At 42.5% G+C, this 19039-nt stretch overlaps 1 protein-coding gene across 8 annotated transcripts in view; it reads left to right on the forward strand.

The window, feature by feature from the left end:
• Positions 1-16920, forward strand: part of Rbms3 (RNA binding motif single stranded interacting protein 3) — a 1334377-nt gene extending 1317457 nt beyond the window's left edge. For 5 of the 8 annotated variants that reach the window (XM_075964221.1, XM_075964219.1, XM_075964223.1 and 2 more), the window contains 3 exons: positions 3713-3790; positions 7210-7337; positions 11042-16920. In XM_075964221.1, coding sequence (XP_075820336.1) covers positions 3713-3790; positions 7210-7337; positions 11042-11048 — 213 coding nt within the window. In that variant the 3' untranslated portion in view covers positions 11049-16920. Of the gene's footprint in view, positions 1-3712; positions 3791-7209; positions 7342-11041 lie in introns of those variants that run through there. The other 3 variants (XM_075964220.1, XM_075964227.1, XM_075964226.1) reach the window with 1 other exon arrangement.
• Positions 16921-19039: the final 2119 nt, after the last annotated feature.

Here is a 19039-nt window from a genome sequence, read left to right on the forward strand (position 1 = left end):
GAGTACACCCCGGGGACTGGTGACATCATCATCGTATCCAAATGCCATGCATTTGTTATCGGATCCAGGTCAAAGTTCATAACTGCTAACTCTAGAGTATAGAATACCCCAGTTTTTTTCCATCCCCGCCTCCCTCAGATCCACAGATGATGCTGATCCTCTTGCTAGACAATGAGAGGAATAGTAAAGTATCCCCAAAGTCTGAGCATGAAGACCAGCAATGCTGCTCTGCCCTGGAGTAAATCAGATACACATGGCACAAACCTGCTGTGGGATCTGAGATTCAGAAAACCAAAGGACATTCCCTAGAAATAAGGTCTAAGCAAAGGTCCTAGATAAATAAACATTTTGAAAATGCTGTCTTAATCAGCTATAAGTAGGCTTTTTAAAAGCATGAATCTTCAGCTCCTTAATATAAATTATTATATTCATTTTTATTTGCCAAAGGAGTGGATGTATCATATAACGTGGCTCAAATGCACTGGAACCCAGGGTGTTTTTCTCTCCAAACAAACAGTGCTTCTGGAGCTGGAGTTACAGGTGGTTGTGGGCCGCACAATGTGTGGGCAGGGAATTAATCAAGGTCCTGGTCCTCTGAAAGAGCAGCAAGTGTCTTTAATAACTGTGCCATCTCTCCAGCACCTGTAGGGGCGGTTTTTTTTTTTTTTTTTGACTAAGCACAGACCTAGCCAAAGGGTGCTAGGTGGGAAAGTGTATTTGTCAAAATGTCACTCTAATATTCTATACTTATCTGAAAACTTGAAAGAAGTTTAATATCTGAGTATTTAATGTCCACTCTAGGGTGCAAGATAATGAGAAGAACTGGCTGGGGAATTGGCTTTAAGGGTGGACAGACAAACCATGGAGCAGTGTGAAACTGAGATCTTGATAAGCGCAGAATGACTGAAGACCATGAAGCATGTTAATTTGCAATGAAATATAAGGAATTTGACATGGATACGTGTGTGTGTGTGTGTGTGGTGTGTACACTTGCCAGTGTGCTGTAACTTGCAGGACTCAGAACACCTCTTTGACCATTGTGGGTCCTGATGATCCAATTCAGGTTGTCAGACTTGGCTGCAAGTGCCTTTACTTTCCTACTGAGCCAGTTAGCTAGTCTTCCACATTTTTATCTTCTCATATTATTTTATTTTGTGTGTATAAGTATTTTGCCTTCATGTATGTGTTGTGCAGTGAGCCTGTCTGGCGCCTTTGGATGTCAGAAGAGGTCATATCCCCTGGAATTGCAGCTAGGGATGGTGGGAACTGAACCTGGGTTCTCTGCAAGAATAGCAAGTGCTCATATCTGCTGAGTCATCTCTCCAGCTCTGGCCTCCCTACTTAATGAGATACTGAACCGTGTCCCTCATTGAACCTGGGACTCACTGCTCAGCATGACTAGCTGGCCAGCAAACTCCTGGGTTCATGCTGCCCCTTCTCCCCAGCATTCCTTAGTTGTGCACCCCTGCATTGTGAGTTTATGTGGGTGCTGGGGCACTGAACTGGGGTCTTTATGTTTACTTGGGAAACACTTACTGACCGAGCTACCTCCCAGTGTCTCAACTTAGATGCTTTTATTCAGCCATTGAATGATCCCTTCCTGGGCCCTGGGCATCCGGAAAAGTCAGAAAGAAATAAAACATGGCTCCTGTCTTCCAACAGATGGCATTCTGACCATTTTGTGAGAGGAGTGACTGTCGCCTTAAGAGCCCCAGGGTCTCCGGTGATGCCAAGTGCAAGTGCAGATGGCACTTAGCCTTTCCAACAGTTGCTCTGTCCAAACTGCAAAAGGGGATTTTGTATGGCTGGGAGAAGAGCTCAGTTGTTTGCTTTCTGCACATGCACCGAAGACAATGGTGTGGCTTGTCTGGCGTAGGGTTGTTTAATTAAGACAATTTTTAGCAAGCATATAAATACAACTGTGCTTAGTTTAGAATGAGCATGAGTTTATTTCAAAGTCACTTGATTGTTCCAATCACGTGTGTAAACATTAAAGAACCCCAGCTGACGGGCTGGACGGCCTTCATCCAGCCTTCATCCAGCCTTCATCCAGCCTTCATCCAGCCTTCATCCAGCCTTCATCCAGCCTTCATCCAGCGTGCACCTTTGCATCGGTGTGCACGTAACTGCCAGTCTGGGCTTTACTATCTGTCTGTGGCCTTACTATTTGACCACAGCCATTTGAGAAGCATCCAGGACCAGAGGCTTTAGGTGTTTTATGAAATCCAGTCTACGCCTTTAATCCCAGCACTCGGGAGGCAGAGGCAGGAGGATCTCTGTGAGTTCGAGGCCAGCCTGGTCTAGAAGAGATAGTTCCAGGACAGGAACCAAAGAGCTACGAAGAAACCCTGTCTCGAAAATAAAAAAAAATAAAAAAATAAATAAAAGATTATGAAATCCAGTCTTAGAACCTTTGAGAGAGAAGAAACCTTTCTTCAGTGGCCTGATTCTAGCCCTGCAGTTTTGGGATGTGGATCAAGGTTTAGAAGCCAGAAAACAGAGTGCGCCATCCTTTAGTTCACGGAGAGTAGGGTTACAGAGAGACTACACATTACAATGGGAATGCAGGCCATAGTTAATCCGAATATATGTGGTGTGTGTGTGTGTGTGTGTGTGTGTGTGTGTGTAGGGGTGCATGTGTGTGTCTGTGTATGTGTAGGGCTATGTGTGTAGGGGTCTCTCTGTGTGTGTCTCTGTGTCCACATCTTTTTTCTGAAATTCTCCCCTTTCACTACAGAAAATACATCTGTTAGCCACAATAATTTACCAATAGTAGATATCAAAATTTCCCCCAAAGAATTATTTTTTATCATTTTTAATTATGTGTTTGTGTGTGTGTGTGTGTGTGTGTGTACATGTGTACAAGTATCTGTGAAGCCAGAAGAGGGAGTCAGTTCTCCTGGAGCTAAAGTTACAGGTGATTGTGATCTGTGTGACATGGATGCTAAAAATCAAACCCGGGTTGTCTGTAGAGGAGTATACAGTCTTAAAAGCCAAGGTATCTCTGCAACCCTATGGACAGTTTTTTAAATAAGGTATTAGGAAGAAAATACTCATGGTGCCTTGAGGATGGGATGGGAAAGGGGGACAAAAGAGACTTCAGCATTACCTGGAACAGTCCCCCACCTTTGCCGTGCTTTGGGGTGGAACTCACAGCCTTGTATGTTTTAGACAATCACTACCACTGGGACAAATCCCCAGCCCTGTATTTTGTCTTAACAGAGGTGATGGGAAAACAACATTTGCCCATTGATGTATTACTGTGTAAATATTTCTTACACCGTTCCTCGACATTTTAGTTAGAAATCATTGCTTCCAAATGAAGATGACGATTCATTCATTCAACAAATGCCTGTCAGGAGCCTGCTGGGTGGTGGGTTCTATGAACAAAATGGAGAAAAGAGCCGACACCATCCTCACACTTAGAGAATTTGCACTCAGATGTGAAAGTGGAGGCAATCCAGCTCTTACATTGAGTGCCTAGACTGCATCTTGGGAGGTGGGCTGAAATGGCCTGTGCTGATATGGAAAAGATGAGCTCTTGCTGACATAGGATCAGCAAGCAGGAGTCCCTGCTGATGAGGCCTGTCATTGTCTGTGAATGTGAAGTTTAACCAGGCATGCGCTCTCCTTTTGTCATCTCATGCAGCGTCCGACCTTTTCTCTGGTTGCAACCCCAAGTTCATGTGCATTTTTCTTTGATTCTCTCTAGTATATGACTGCTGCTCCTATGCAAGGGACCTACATGCCCCAGTACACGCCTGTGCCTCCGACAGCTGTTTCTATTGAAGTAAGTCTATCCTGTAACCCAACTAGGCTAGGAAATCAAAATCTCAGCCACACGGGTCCCCATAACCCGAGGAATCCTCACATAAAACCTTTATGCTGTTGTGAAGCACATTCCTGCAAGCTGAGCATACAGAAGTCTGTATAGTCAGCTCAATCAAAACTACATCTTACTTTGCACCTGCAGTTAACCAGTCTTACACAGAGGTACGAAGGAGGGCTGGTTTGCATACCTAGACAGCAGTCTAAAGAAGAAACCCTTTCCCACCAACTGCAGATCACAAACATGCATGTGCAGAGATGAAGAACAGTTTATAACTTGCTCCTGAGAGGGGCCCCTGGACCAGCACCCTGGGATCTCTGTCTTAGTTCTTTCTTGTTGCTCTGATTTAAAAAAAAATTACATGGCAAAAACAACTGAAGAGAGAACAGATACATCCCAGCTCCCAGTCCATCGTAAGGTGGGAAAGTCAGAGTCAGGTAAAGCAGCTGCTCACAGCACAGCCACAGCAGGAATCAGAGAGCAATGAACTCACCTGGCTGCTCAGCTCCCCTTCCTCCATGTATATGGTCCAGGCTCCCAGACAGAGCACGGTGCCACCCACAGTTGGCATTCCCACCTCATTGATGCAATCAAGATGACCCTCACACCGGTGGATCCTGGGCTGATCTTCCAAGTCTTCTGCCAATCTGAGGACTAAAATCAATCATCCCTATATAACCTGGGAGTCTGTTAGAAAGGGAAGGTATCAGATACCACCATTGGCTATTTCCTGAATTTAGTTAGGTGTTAATTTTAAGACGATCCCTTGAAAATCCAGATGTTCATGAAAATGAGGCAGCACCTTGATTCTCAAACTCTTCCGCTCATTATAATTATTAGGGGATGGATGCTTTAAAAACATGGATTCCCAAATTTGACCACAAGAGATTCTTACTGATTTTCCTGGCATATGTAGTAGGTCAGGCATATTTATACACTTCCAGATGTCGCCAGTAGGTATTAAGAATTAAGAACCAGCTTTTAATCTGAGCATTCAGGAGGCAGGGGCAGCAAGATCTCTGAGTTCAAGGCCAGTCTTATCCACAGAGCTAGTTCCAGGACAGCCAAAGCTACAGAGAAATGAAACCCTGTCTCAGAAAAAAATAAAAAAAAGATTTCAGAACCACTGCTTCAGTAGTTGGGAGTGTAGTTCAGTCACACAGCACTTACCTGGTATATCGAAGACGATGGGTTCCATCCTTAGCTCCCTAGGGAAGAAATTAACCAAAGCCCTCTGTTCTAATGAAGGAACTCAGTATATTCTAGCTTCCTATAGACAGGAGAGATGCCATAGAGTCGCTGTGGATATCATGAAGGACACTGTCATCTTGTTCCTCACAGAAAGAAAGCTCCCTCTCTCTTTTCTCTGGGACAAATCCATCCTCCTCAGCTCTCATTTTACTAGATGGAGCTGACCAGCTACAGAGAAGAGGGGGAGGTGCAGAGCCGCAGAGATGGTGCTAGGTGCTTAGACTGTATCCATCTCTAGTTACAGCCATGGTCCCTCTTCAGATGCCCAACTGCTTTGCTGTCATCTGTGGGCTTTGCTTCTCATCAGCAGAAACTGAAAAACTAATCAGTATGCTTCCTTGAGTTCATCTTTCCTTCTTCATAACAACCCATAACTAGAGTATTTGTATTTCTCCACATGAAAATCCACCAGTAGTAAGGTGGATAGAGGTTTTTGGCAATTAAGGTGGAGCTCTGAAAATATTTCCAGATTTATTTCCGGTGTGTAACAAATGTATTCTTGAATCCAGGTAGAGAAAATCCCAGAGATTGGGAAGGCATTATTGTACAGAAACTGAGGCCATCACATCCTTATTGTTTTTAATTTCCTAGATGTGTAGGTCCAAAATAATGGTATATTAAATGGGTTTTAAATGGAGTTCAAGAATATGGGTTAGATTGCATGGTTTTTGTCTTATTTAGTGACTAAAGATCAGCTATGTCTCGAGAAAATTAACAAGCAATACATTATAAATACTGTGAGCATGAACCTCTATAATATATTTGCATTTTGGTGTGTGTACACCAAAGGACTATGCTAATGAACGGGCCGGTGCCTTTAACTGGCGTGGAATAGCAGACACATTTAACAAAGCAGCTTATCGGAAAGACATTCTTCCTGGAGTTAGATCCGGAGCTGGAGAGGAAGAGCAAAGACTCTAACTACCGTCTACCTTTCCACCTCCAATCCACGCTTATGAAGAAAAGAATTTAGTCATGTTCGTGCAAAAAGACCAGATGGACATTTGTTGGCATCCATCAATCAGTCACTTGACCAATCACAAACCAATCTTGTTCGGGGTTCTAAAAAGTACAAACCTAGCAGGTATGTCATGGGGTGCCACAGAACAAGAGGGTTTGACATACAACACACAGCAGGTATCCAAGATTCGGCTTGCTTTGAGCTACTGCTGCTACTGTTTCCTTTACCCTTTCTTCTTGCCTTCTCCTCATCCCTTCTTTCTCTCCTTTTGCTGAAGCCTCTGACTGAATGCCTGTTATGTCTTAGAAAACAAAGCAAAACCAATGATTTTAAAGATGAAAGAAACACTCCCATCCCTTTGATCCCAACACTCTAGACACAGGCAGAGGCGGAGGCAGATGGATCTCTGTGAGTTCCAAGCCAGCCTGGTCTAGACAGTAAGTTCCAGGCCAGTGAGGCATACACAGGGAGACACTGTCTGAAAGGAAACACAAACAACAACAGCAACAAAAATCTTATGCAAGAAACTAGAGAGCTGGCTCCTTCTCCTCTTTCGGAGTACAGTAAATTGATTCTCAGTCTCCTAGTCAAGGGACTCACAGGCTCACAGACATCTTCAATTCAAGTACCAAAGAATTTAAAATCTTCTTCTGGTCTGTTTAGTTTCTCTCTCTCTCTCTCTCTCTCTCTCTCTCTCTCTCTCTCTCTCTCTCTCTCTCTCTCTCTCTCTCACACACACACACACACACACACACACACTGGTGTTTATGCACATAATCATATGAAAATCTACACATAAATAAAAAATATAATAAATCTTAAAAAACATGCTTAGATTTTTCTAAGAGACCTCTGACTTTGATTATAGATGGCTTTTACTGAGGCCAAAGTTTTCTATACAACCACAGTTGAGATGGTTTTCTGACCATAAGGGCCTTCTAAGGACTTCTGATGTTAATGGCAAAGCTTCTTGGTGTTGCATCATCAACAGCATAGAGTGGACCATTATGCAAGCATACTCTGAAATTTTCTTTTGCTCTGATGCTGTGGTTTCTTGTGGCTGAGAGTTCTCTCTCTTCAAGTCTAATAGAAGGGTTTCTGTGCTGCATCTAGAGAGAGCCCTTTGCTAAAACAAATAAGGCCTGTGTGTACTGATTTGCCTCTTCAGGGTGTTGTTGCTGATACCTCTCCCCAGACGGTGGCCCCTTCATCCCAGGACAGCAGTGGTCAGCAGCAACAGTTAGCAGTGGACACACCCAATGAACACGCACCTGCATACTCTTTCCAACAATCCAAGTAAGTCCGTGCTGTGCCGAGCTCATTCCTCTAGAACAGAGATCTGCTTTTGGTTTCACAGAAGCCATCATAAGCGTGGTGGTAGGCATTTCTTGAACTCATGGTCAAGAAATTTTCATGATCAAAGTGGGCTGCTTCCAACTGGCTTTAGGTGGTGCATTTTCCAGTCTTGGCTGTACTTTGCCCTGTATGTGAGTACCTGGTTATCCGTGGCCCTCCACTTTGGGATGATGGAAGGGCTGACCATATGCTTTTCATTTTATAAAATCATTTTTCATTGATTTCCAGACAAGTCAGGATTCTAAGGATAGCAGTCAAGCAAACCCAACAAACTTAGTTTTGTTTCTATGCATCGTATTGGTTAATATAAGTCACATGACCCAAAAGAGTTGATGAGGGTACTCACTTCGAAAGGGTCATTGTAGTCATAAAAAAAAAACCTGTTACATATTCTTGAAAAAATTCTAGTTACCATCTGACACTACATAGTTACCCGACATTCTGTTCTTAATCTCTTGAACAATTACAGGCTGACCTTGAACACCCAAGTAAATGGTCGTGGAAATGGAGAATATTGTTACATATATGATACAGAGATTAGGCCCTGCTCAGGAATTAAATGGCAAAGGAGAATAACTAAGTACTCATGAAATTTTTTTTATCACCCATAATGCAAATTACATTTGGCTTTGTGTGGAGCAAATATGTAGATTAAATCTTGAGAGCTCTGCTTTGAAGCCGGAGGGATTACCAGAGGGAAAGGTGTGTATGGAGAAGGCCTTGTGTGGAAAGTGTTGCATTTTCTGGATCATGACTGAACCTCTGATGGCGGAGATGGTTCAGATGAACTTTTCTGTAGAGTTTTGCTCTCTGTCACCCTTTGACATGTTAAAGAAGTCATTCTGTCTGTCCTAAAATCATGAAGAAGAAAAACATGTCAACTAAGCCTGTAGTCAACAGGTGAACATGTAAAGGCAATGTGGTCCCTAGTCGCATAATAGAAGTTTATTCAGCCATGAATAATGTCGTTTCGAGAGAAATGAATTGCTCTGGAGATCATATTAAGTGAAATAAGACAGATTAAGTCAGACGATTACTCCGTCTTTGTTCTCACATGCAGAGTCTGTATTTAAATATGTACGTCTATACACATCTGTGGATACATGCGTGAACACTTGCAAGATAAAATATAGAGAGCTGATGTTATTTCTGCTCCAGTGTAGTGGGAAAAATATCTCTAAAATAATCTTGCCAGTCCTTGCTCTCTTCTCTGTCTACAGTACCATAGGTTTCACGAACTCGAAAGCTTCTTCCTTCCAGGCACCACTGTGCTAATTAACAAGCCACTACTTCTCCAAGAAGCCCTTTGCTCAGGGTCATTGTGCTAGAGGAGAGATGGAGATCTTAAGTCCTTGCTAATCGCTGGCATTTCTCACCAGATACCAGCTGACCACCTATGCGAGGTTCAGATCAGGGCCACTGAGTGCTCCTGAAGAGCTGCTTGTTATGTCCCACATACCTTTACCATCAAACTGTCTACACCTAAGACACACAGCCATTGCAGGCCAAGGTCACAGGGGACGTTGAGAAGCATGATGATAATAGGCTCATGAATAAAAGGTCTGCCAAAACTCTTTTCATAGCCCACATTTTCCTGTGCAGACTGAAACAAAGAACTGGGACTGGCGAGGCGGCCAGTGAAGAGCACTCTCTGCTCTGCTAGAGACCAGTATTTGGTTCCGAGAGTTCACAGGGTGGCTCACAACTGCCTGTAGCTCCAGGTCCCGGCAATCCAAGGTCCTCTTTGAATTCTGTGGACCCCACAGAGACATACGCATGCACACACAGAGACACACGAATATCTACATAGAACTTCACGTGATAATGATTCCCTCACCCTGTTGTTGATGCAGAGAGATTTTATGCACTTATCAGAGAAGGAGATAATAACTGTAGTTTATTCTGGAAATCCTATGAGAATTCCAATCTTCACTGAATTATCACTTATTTCTTATGCTATATATGCAATCTTAAAAATAACTAGAATCTGGGTACTTGAGAGGTGGCTCAGATGGTAAGGGCACTTACTCATAAAGTGTTAGTTCCTGAGTTCCAGTTCCCAGCACCCACATAAGAAGCTGAGTATAGACACAGTGCCTGTAACTGCAGCATTGACCGGGCAAAGACAGACAGATCTAAGACCTCACTAGCCAGCAAGCTTAGCAGAAGGTGAGCTACAGGTTCAGTGTCTCAAGGCAATAGAGGAAGACATTTGGCTTTCGTCTTTGTCTTCCACATGTGCGTAACTGTATGTACACCCATACACCTATGTGTGTGTACCACACGCACTCACGCGCACACACACATATACACACACACTGTAAACACAAAATTAAAAGATTTTTACATTTTTAATTAAGTTATAAATAAAAATGGACTCAGCATGTGTTTATGTTTGTATATGTGCATATGTATAAAACAATAATTATGAAATTAAAATAATTGTTTAATTAACCAGATTCCATAGAGCATGTATGCAAATCAAGTTACATTCTCAGATGCAGAGGCAGAAGTCTTTGCTTCAAATTCCACTTTAGCAACTTTCCAGATGCAATGCAAGTCTTCAGGACCCCAGACTGCCTTTTAAAGTTATCATGTGATCACCATTCTCCAGAGAGTAAAAGTTAGGTCACTGATGAAAGAGATCTGCCACCATCCACCAGAATTAGGGTTGGAAAGCCCCCTCATAGATCCAGTCGAAGGTCATTTGGATCAGTGCTTTCAACTGAGAGAAATACTGAACTGTACAATCCATCTGTCTGCCCTCCTGTGAGGGTCCTGTTGACAGATGACATCATGGCGGCAGTTTGTGGTACTTCTCACTTGACGAGATGCAAAGTAAACGTCAGAGAGTAACAGTCAGCTCACAGGTCAGGCCTGGTTGTGAATGCCTGCCATCTAAGGGATGGGAGCTTGAGGTTGCCATTGGCTACATGAGGCCAGCATGGGCTGTATGAAGTCAATATCCAGAACTGGAGAGATAGTTCAACAGTTAGGGACCCTTGCTGCTTTCGCTGAGGTTCCCAACATCTACACAGCTGCTCACAACCACTTTTTACCTTCACTTTCAGGGGATCTGTTGCCTTCTTCTGGCCTCTGCAGGTGCTGTTTACATGTGGTACATTTTCATATATACAAGCAAAAAGTTACACACAAACAAAATAAGTATATCTTCAAAAATATCTAAGTCAAAATTCATAATACCATGGCAACTGCATCGATGCCTTATAAACAGGACCACAATGATCTACTAGGAGGTTCTCCCTCTCAAGGGTCCTGTCATCTCTTCTGCCCCCACTGGAGACCAAGCTACCAACCATGAAGTCTTAATAGACACTCAAAGCAAACCATAGCAGAAATGATGACTCGCTGGGTACACTGCAGATATATTTTGCATTATTTATTACCAGACAATCAGAAGATGTTCTTAGTTCCTCAACCTTGATTTTTGACGAGTGAATTCTTGCTTGAGTGTGTATTTTATGGAAGTCACAGAATTTGACAGCTTTATAGCTAATACACCCATTCCATTGCTTCTTTGAGTATGACATAGTAGAAAAGCCTGGGCTATTCTGAGATGTCCCGGGAAACCACAGAAGATAGACCTGAATGTAATGACCGCTCCTGTCCGTTTGTCTTTGCAGACCATAGACAGGAGTGAGGCTGTCCATCTGAACCTTTACCTTCGATGAAGAAACTTCACCGAGCAAGAAGTTAGTTGGCCTCCAGTTTGCACAGGCGCCAAGAGAAAGCTTTCTTCCTTTATTTTTATTTTTTTTAATTTTATACTTTACTCAAAGAAAACAAAGTTTTTATGTGCTGTGCAAATGGTTCCTTCGTGTGGTCTGACAGTTATTCTTGTCATGCTTTTTTTTTTAAGGGAAAACAAATCCCAGAAAAGGGGTGGGGGGGATAAACATCAAAGTTGATGTTTTCTGTGGAAGAACATTTGAATTCAGAATTTACCTGAAGGTGTAAGTAGATTTCTTTCTTTTTGTAGTAGAAAACCCAGTGTCAAGAGATGGGCAACCAGAACGATGAGAAAATTATTCTCCTCAGTAATTAAGCTATTTTTCCCTTTCTTTTTCCTTTCTTGGTTGAACCTACTGGGTTGTTGTTTTTATATATATATATTTTATGTTTTCTTAGAAATATTTGGTAAGGTTTATCTTGAATCTTAATTGCCTTAATTTTAAGGACGTGAAAGGCTCGCAAGGCATGCTGTCAACGTCTTGTTTTAAAAAATCAAGAAAGAATTGAGTTATTGTGCCAGCTTTCACTGGCAAAGAAGATGGAGACTGATATTTTAGGGTGGAAAGAAACTGTACAGTTTAAAAGAAAATGCTTTTTCTTCATTTGAAGAAAATTTGTTGTTAAAAGAAACCACGGCAACTGCAAGAATTGGAAAATGCTGGAACTTCTCATGAACTTTGACACAATCATTCTAAAAGGCTAACAGACATTTTATGGTAAAGATATTCGCATTGGTTTAAAAACAACTGCATTAGAAATAATGCGTGTTTGGGGGGCAGAATGCAATTTTTTTTAATTTACAGAGTGTGGTTGCTAGCGAAAGCGTTAGTGCTTTTTATCTGCCGTTTTTTCTATGAGCTTTGTCAGGTTTTAGTCAGCTTTGCTTGTCCCATTGCGAAACCTAGCGTAAGAGCACTCAAAACAAAACTTAAGTAGATAGAAGCTTATGGTCAAAAAAGTGCAAAAAAAATAAAAATAAAAACACACACACAAAAAAACAAAACAAAACAAAAACAAAAAAAGCAATAGATAGAGAAATTGTTGACAATTTCTGTAGTCTTTCTTAGTTGTGGTCAATTGCAGCCTATGGATGGCCTATTTTATACCAAAGAGGAAGTGAGAGTCTGTTACAGTCGTGATGGTAGACACTGCTTTTTTTTCCTTAAAGTTTTGTTTGACCTACATGGCGGGACCAGTTCTAACTTCATTTCAACTACCTTCCACTAGTGTTTTACATACTGCAAAAAGAATTGTTTTTCTAGAAATGTATATTTGTTGATAGTCGAAGTTTGTACCTACTGTGCTCAGCAGTTCGAGCATGAAGAATTGGGGAACCGACGGATTGGTGGAAGCAGGTACCTTTCAGCCCTGTGAGCGTTTCCCAGCTTCTGGCTACCGCTCTCCAGTAGGTGGATGCCACTGATACACCAGGTCCTTCGCTCAAGAGGTTGCAATGTCTTCATATAAACTGCAGACTAAGGATGCTTCCTGAACACGCTCTGAAAGACAGACATCTGAAAGGCCACTTGTCAGAAAGACTCAGTGATGTTCTGTGCAGTGGGGCCTGGTCCCCTGAGAAGGACTCACGCATTGGTAACTGTCGTCTTCCTTCCAAACGTCAACATGAACAGATATTGTCTTCTCACTTCATTTTGTTGCTGGCCCGTCTGGAACAGACACCTTGATTCTCTACTTAGGAAGGAGACGTTTTCCTTTCACCTCTTCCCATTGTGTTCTCATATCGTGATATTGACAGAAGAGGCGACACAGACCTAAAATTTCGGTTGAATTCTCTGAGAAAAGTGGGGCCGTTAAGATCGAAGATTCCGTTTAGTGCAGTTGAGGCAAGCTCTTCATATGCTAGTTGACAATCAGTAAATGGTATGCTTTTTACCAACGAGAATTGAAATTAGGGTTGATCCAGCACTAAAACCAAAGGAGACATTTGCACTTAGAATAATGCAAAACTTGGCTTAAAATGACCTAAATTGATTTAGCGAGAAATCCTAATAGTTCTGACTCATCATACCTGAGATCCACTCACAGAGTTTTGCTTGGAGATAGAGGTAGTGGCATGGAACTCTGTTCACGGAACCATTCCGAAGAATTACTTCTGAATGAAACGTTTGAATCAAATAGGCAGAGCTCCCTCTTCGGGGTTCGTCTGTCAGAGCGCGTAGGAAAGACACAGACAGAAGCACCAGGGAGGAAAAGAGAGTAGGCTTTCAAAAACAAAACAAGTTTTAAGGCAAATCACAGTCCCACAGCTAAGGAGACTGGCCCAAACCCAAGATCCACTGTCTCACTAGGACCCAGCTCTCTTCTTCGCCACCCTGGGATTGGAGTGCTCGAGTCCAGAGAGTGACTTTGTATGTTGGCCACCAAACCAATCACAGAACCGTATCCAAGGATATGGCTCTGCACTGCAGTGAAATTTGTGCTTCATCTTCATCCAAATCGTTGTCTGTGCTCTGGAGAGCCCCTGAGCCCTCTGCATCGCTCAGCAGCACCTGTTGGAAGGGTGGACTTGAATTTTGTCTTTGGGAAACAAACCTTCAAGTTCCTGGGCTTTCAGAAAACTCACGTGAGACTCAGTTTCTCTTTCTCGTTCACCCTCTCTCCGTTCTCTTTGTTTGAGTAAGGGTCATCCTGGGCATCGTTCATTTGAGTATGAAACCAACATACTTTCTTGTCTTTTGTCAAAGTACCAAATACATGTATTCTTGTGATACAGAGAGTCTCATTTGCATATCTAAGAATGAGGCTGTGCGGTAGCTACCATGTGGCTGTGGAAGGTGCCTAGGTTAACTTCACGCTCGTACGTACACATTCTGAAACATTTCTTTCAGCTCTGAAATTTACGTAATCTCTCTTCTTTTAAGCCACCTCAGGCCAAAGGAAATCACTATGTCATTTTATGTGTTTGTGTGTGTCTTACGTTTGGGCTGTTTCTAGAGTGCCCTTCCATAAAATCTTTTAAGAAGAAAAAGATGTGCGTATTTGAATTGGCTCCCTCTTTTCCTGTCCTTTTTACCTAAGATTGTTTTCGATAGTCCAGTGTAGGAGGGAAAGAAAGGGCAACAGCAGATAACAGTACAATACTTTAATAAAAATAAGACCCCGCCCCCCCCCCAAACCCACATGCGCCATGTGCGCAGCACAAGCGTCACAATCTCTTCCTAGTCAGCAGTGTGCATGGCGGTCCCCCTTTGACTTACGACTACAGTCAGTTTTTAAAATTGAAGTAAAATTCAAATTCTTCAGATTGTCAAGATGTCTTGATATTTTTTTCCTTCCTTTACCACATCTTGGATGACAAATTAGGAAAACAACTAAAGGCGCGATACAAACGAGATCAGCACCTTGTCATCCAAATGCTACAAGTGGGTCAGGAAAGTGGGCTTCTTTGGATAATGAGGAGATATCGGGGGAAGCAGAGTGCATGGTGGTTGCCAACTGTGTCTTGTAAATGACCCAGGACACAGCCTGTATGAACTAATGGTAATATCAGCAGGTGCTGAAGATAAAAAAAATATGTGCTTAGTTTTTGTTCTTTAAAAAATCCCTTTGTTTAATGATTAGAATATCTATGAAAAATTCACACATCCTTTTTTATATCGACTTTTAAAATCCCCCTTATTGAAGAGTGGGATTTAATTTCAACAAGACCCTTGCATCTTCTTGGCGAGTGAGATGTTTCGATGGGGCATCTACAGAGACTACGATGCTAATAGGCTGCAAATACTTCTGACAATCCAGTCTCGTTCCCATGAATGTGCAAACAAGTGCAGACAAGCTGAAAATGACGAGTGTATCTTAAGTGGGCTTCAGGGGGAAATGCACGGTTTCAGACTAGTGAGACAACAGAATTGGAAGTCTTTTCTAATGGCACTCGGCATGGGAAGCAGCCCCATGCTAGGATATTGTAAAATCGAGTCACAGAACCATGATCTCCTTTAGTTTGAGCACAGTGTGGAGTAAAGGATGCCATTGGGACTGGTGTGCCAAACTTTCTTTTTTTGTGGGGGGCGTTGGCCTTAGCAGTTTCTCTTGTACCCCAGGGATGACAGATTTGGCAGTATCCTTGATTCCATTTCCTCTTGTGAAGGAGTAGTGGGCTTTCATTCATGAATCAACTCATCTTACAGTTGTGATGAGGCAATATGGGTTGAGTGTAACGTGAGATTAACATTTCTCACCCATACAAAATTGGACCCTTCACCCAAATGCTGTCTGTTCTGGCTGTCCTTTGTGGTTACCTAGAGTTCAGGAAAGTACAAAAGCTAAACAATAAGCCCCAGGGTGCCCCATGATTTGAGAAGGCTGGGCTCAATGCTTTTTACAGGTTGCTGTTGTCTTTGGTCTAATACGCCAACCGGAAACATGCAGACACAGTTGCTATCACAGAAAGGGTTGGATGTCTTCTAAGCAGTAGCGTCATGCTATGCTGGGCAGGGAAACAATGTGCTGAGGGATCCATTTCACTGGTGAAGCCTCTGAGTTGAACAGGGACAAGGTGGAACTTGGGGATTTGGGGAAAATCGTGAGGCCACTGAGTCACCTGGGAGATTTTCTTAACACTGCTACGTTTTCTGAGTTTCAAAGAGACAAACCATCACTGTCAATATTGAAAGAGCTATCTGACTAATCTGAGAGTGTGTTGTCCTTTCTTCTCGATGGCTGGCCCTGTTAATCTGGGCATTTCACCCCAAGGGTGGACAGAAGAAAGCACTGAAAACAATAGCTCATGCCAGTCTGTCTTGCTTCCCAAGTATTGATTTATCAAGGAAGTTTAAATCATTGATGAAATCAATGTCCACACATTATCCACGATGAATTTTAACCATCCATAATGTCCTTCTCCTAATTACCACACATAACCAAGAGTTGGCTGCATTCTTGAAAAAATACAAATGGAAAAATTATAACAGCAAACTTGATTCCCCTACAGGAAAACTACGTTGGTTTCTTTCTCTTTACCCAGATGCAACACAAGGAAAGAAGACCCACACCACTTCCATCAGGAGAAACTAATACTTGCTTTTGGTTAAATGTACCATTTTTATCACCTTTGAACACTTCTGACCACAAAATCATTTTTATTTTTGTTGTCGCTGTTTGAATCTGTGTTGCTGCTTTAAGATTGAAAGTCATTCATTATCCAGCGCATAATTTGATGGCCACTGTGTGTGTAAGCACAAAGTGTAACAGTGTCACACTTTGGACTTTAAAACCTCTGGTCCAACCATTGATAAAGTTGCTGTCTCTTCCTCCCCAAAGGCGGTACGTCCTCACATGTAAAAAGGATTAAGATATTCTGTCCCTGTTAGGAACAGTAAAGTTATTTCAAAGATACATTGGGTATCTGAAATGACTTGGTTGTCCATTCCGGAAGCAAACGTTCCCTTTTACTTAAGAAGATCATTGGAATCTTAATTCTTAAGCTCTGGGTGAAAGTACGTCAGTTTCAAAGAAAACTATGACCCGGCTTCTTCTTTCAAAGCCTTGTTTTAAGTCGTCTTCAACTCCATGGACCTTCTGAAACACCATTTCGAGATTTTTATTTCAGGGCATCTTTGTATGGCTGTCTCTGTCATGTTTGTAATCCTATGGCGATTCTGGTTTTATCTTTAAGTTCTTTCATGTGTATCATGGTCAAGTTAGACACCGTTTCCCCTGCTCCCTGGGCTCTCTGTAGATCAGTGGATATTAGGTTTCAATTTCTGTTTTCTTTGATGAAGCTTTCAATAAAAAATGAAAATAAAATCAAGGAAGCAGGGCTGTGGTGTTTGATTGCACTTTTCCAGAAACTTGTTATGGGAAGGTGTGGGGAGGGGGTAGCTGGGTCCGGGTCTTATCCAGTTTGTTAAACTGTCATCTTTTCTAGAATCAATAGAAGATAAGATCACTCAGGGTTGGAGAGATTGCTCAGTGGTTGGATCCTATTCTTTGTAGAGGACCCAAGTTTGGATCCTAGCACTATACCTGGTAGTTGACAAATACCTGTGACTCTAGATTGCAGGAGTTCAACACACACACACACACACACACACACACACACACACACAGAGAGAGAGAGAGAGAGAGAGAGAGAGAGAGAGAGAGAGAGAGAGAGAGAGAGAGAGAAATCTTATATTAAAAGAAAAGTTATTCTAAACAAGAAGGTGTGGGAATGGAGGAAGTGCCCATTCACATCCATGTCTGGAAGCCTGAGAGAGCTGCCATGGGGGGCCTTTAGGGAATGCACAACCTTCCACTGAGGTCTTTCCAGGGCCTTCCAACAACTCTTACATACACAAAAGGGTTCAGCAACTACCCATCCCGCATTCCCAAATATGCCCAACACCCACCAACCGTGTGGTGCTTTCTGCAGCAGTGATTTGTGTCCCTGCAAGATTCAGGTGATCCGAAATCTGCAGTGCGCATCCCTTTAGCTGTGGCTGATTATGGTAAGCAAGTAAGTGGATGATATTTTTCTGGTCCAGAGTTGCCCAGCTCTCCTGGTTCTTACACTCAAGGACTAAGAAATATTCCATCCTGTGTATTTGCTGTGTGAACCAAAAAATATTATGGTGTGGAAGATGAGAAAAAATATCGGATGGAGGAAGTGCATCCAATTTGTTAAAGAGAGGAAATCGGTAATATTTCAGACAGATAACTCAGCAGAGGTTAAGGGCACTGCCAAAGGTCCTGAGTTCAATTTCCCAGCAACCACATGGTGGCTCAAAACCATTTATAATGAGATCTGGTGCCCTCTTGAGGAAGAGACCTGGTCAGTCATCCTCATCAACTTAGACCATGAAGCCCAATATGAACAAGTTCAACAGAACCGCCATATATGGGCTGCCTGTGCATGCTTCAGCATTGCCAGGGCATAAATTTCATTTTCATTTCTTCTAAGGAGAGAGGGTGGACATGCATATTCATGAACAAAGCATGAGTGCATAGAAAGCCCCAGGGAACCCTATGTATGTATGATGTGCTAAATACACATGCAAAATAAAAGAGGTTGTGGACATTCATGATGCCTGGTTGGTTCCTCCATTGGTGACATTCATTATCCACTGATAACAGCCCTGCAGGCCTTGGGTAAATTTCTTCTCCTGCCTTTGCTACTGTCCACAAGAAGAAGCCTCTTTTGTTGATTCTCTTCTTCCGTTGCCCTCCCTGTTGAAATCTGAGTTGTGTGTCAGTCAGCATCAGTGGGCATGCAGTTGAGAGTGAAGGAGGATATTAAGACCATTGTAGAGACTTCAACCCTCATGGTAATTCCATTCTTCTTATATTTTATCTTCAATGTCTTGGTCTGTCTCATGCATTTCCCCTTGATTCTTGCCCTGCATTTAAGCCTTGTGGTTGGAGCCTGTGAGTTCCAGACTTACAGACGGAGTCTCTCTGGAGTCAAGATAATTCCACAGAAGTCAACTTCACGAGTTAGAACCCAGGTAACTAAGGAAGGATGTAGAGACAGGTAAGTGATGGCCTTACTCTAAGAGCATGTTGTATGCATTCCCTTTCGGTGTTTGGACAGGAGTGACTGATGAGAAAGCTGGAAGAAGAGATCAGAGAGCAGAAAGTCAGAGGAGCATGAACACAGCTTCACTCGGTATCATACGCTATTTAGGAACTATGCCTCACACTAGGGAATATAAGGAATATATTGTTCACAGGTCTGGAGTAGAGGAAGCACAAGATCTCTGTGTCTAGTGAGGGCTTGTTTTCCACAGAGCATGCGTTATATGTGAGCTTGTGTGCTGGAAGTGATGACCAGACTTACAGGTTTCTTTAGTAAAGACACCAATCCCACTCATAAGGGGCTCCATGGATGAGGGTCTCCCCTCCAAAGTCCCATCTCTTCACACCATCACTTTGGGATTTCAAAATTCAAC

The sequence above is a fragment of the Microtus pennsylvanicus genome, chromosome 3 (assembly GCF_037038515.1).
Source record: "Microtus pennsylvanicus isolate mMicPen1 chromosome 3, mMicPen1.hap1, whole genome shotgun sequence".
In the NCBI taxonomy this organism is placed as follows: Eukaryota; Metazoa; Chordata; class Mammalia; order Rodentia; family Cricetidae; genus Microtus; species Microtus pennsylvanicus.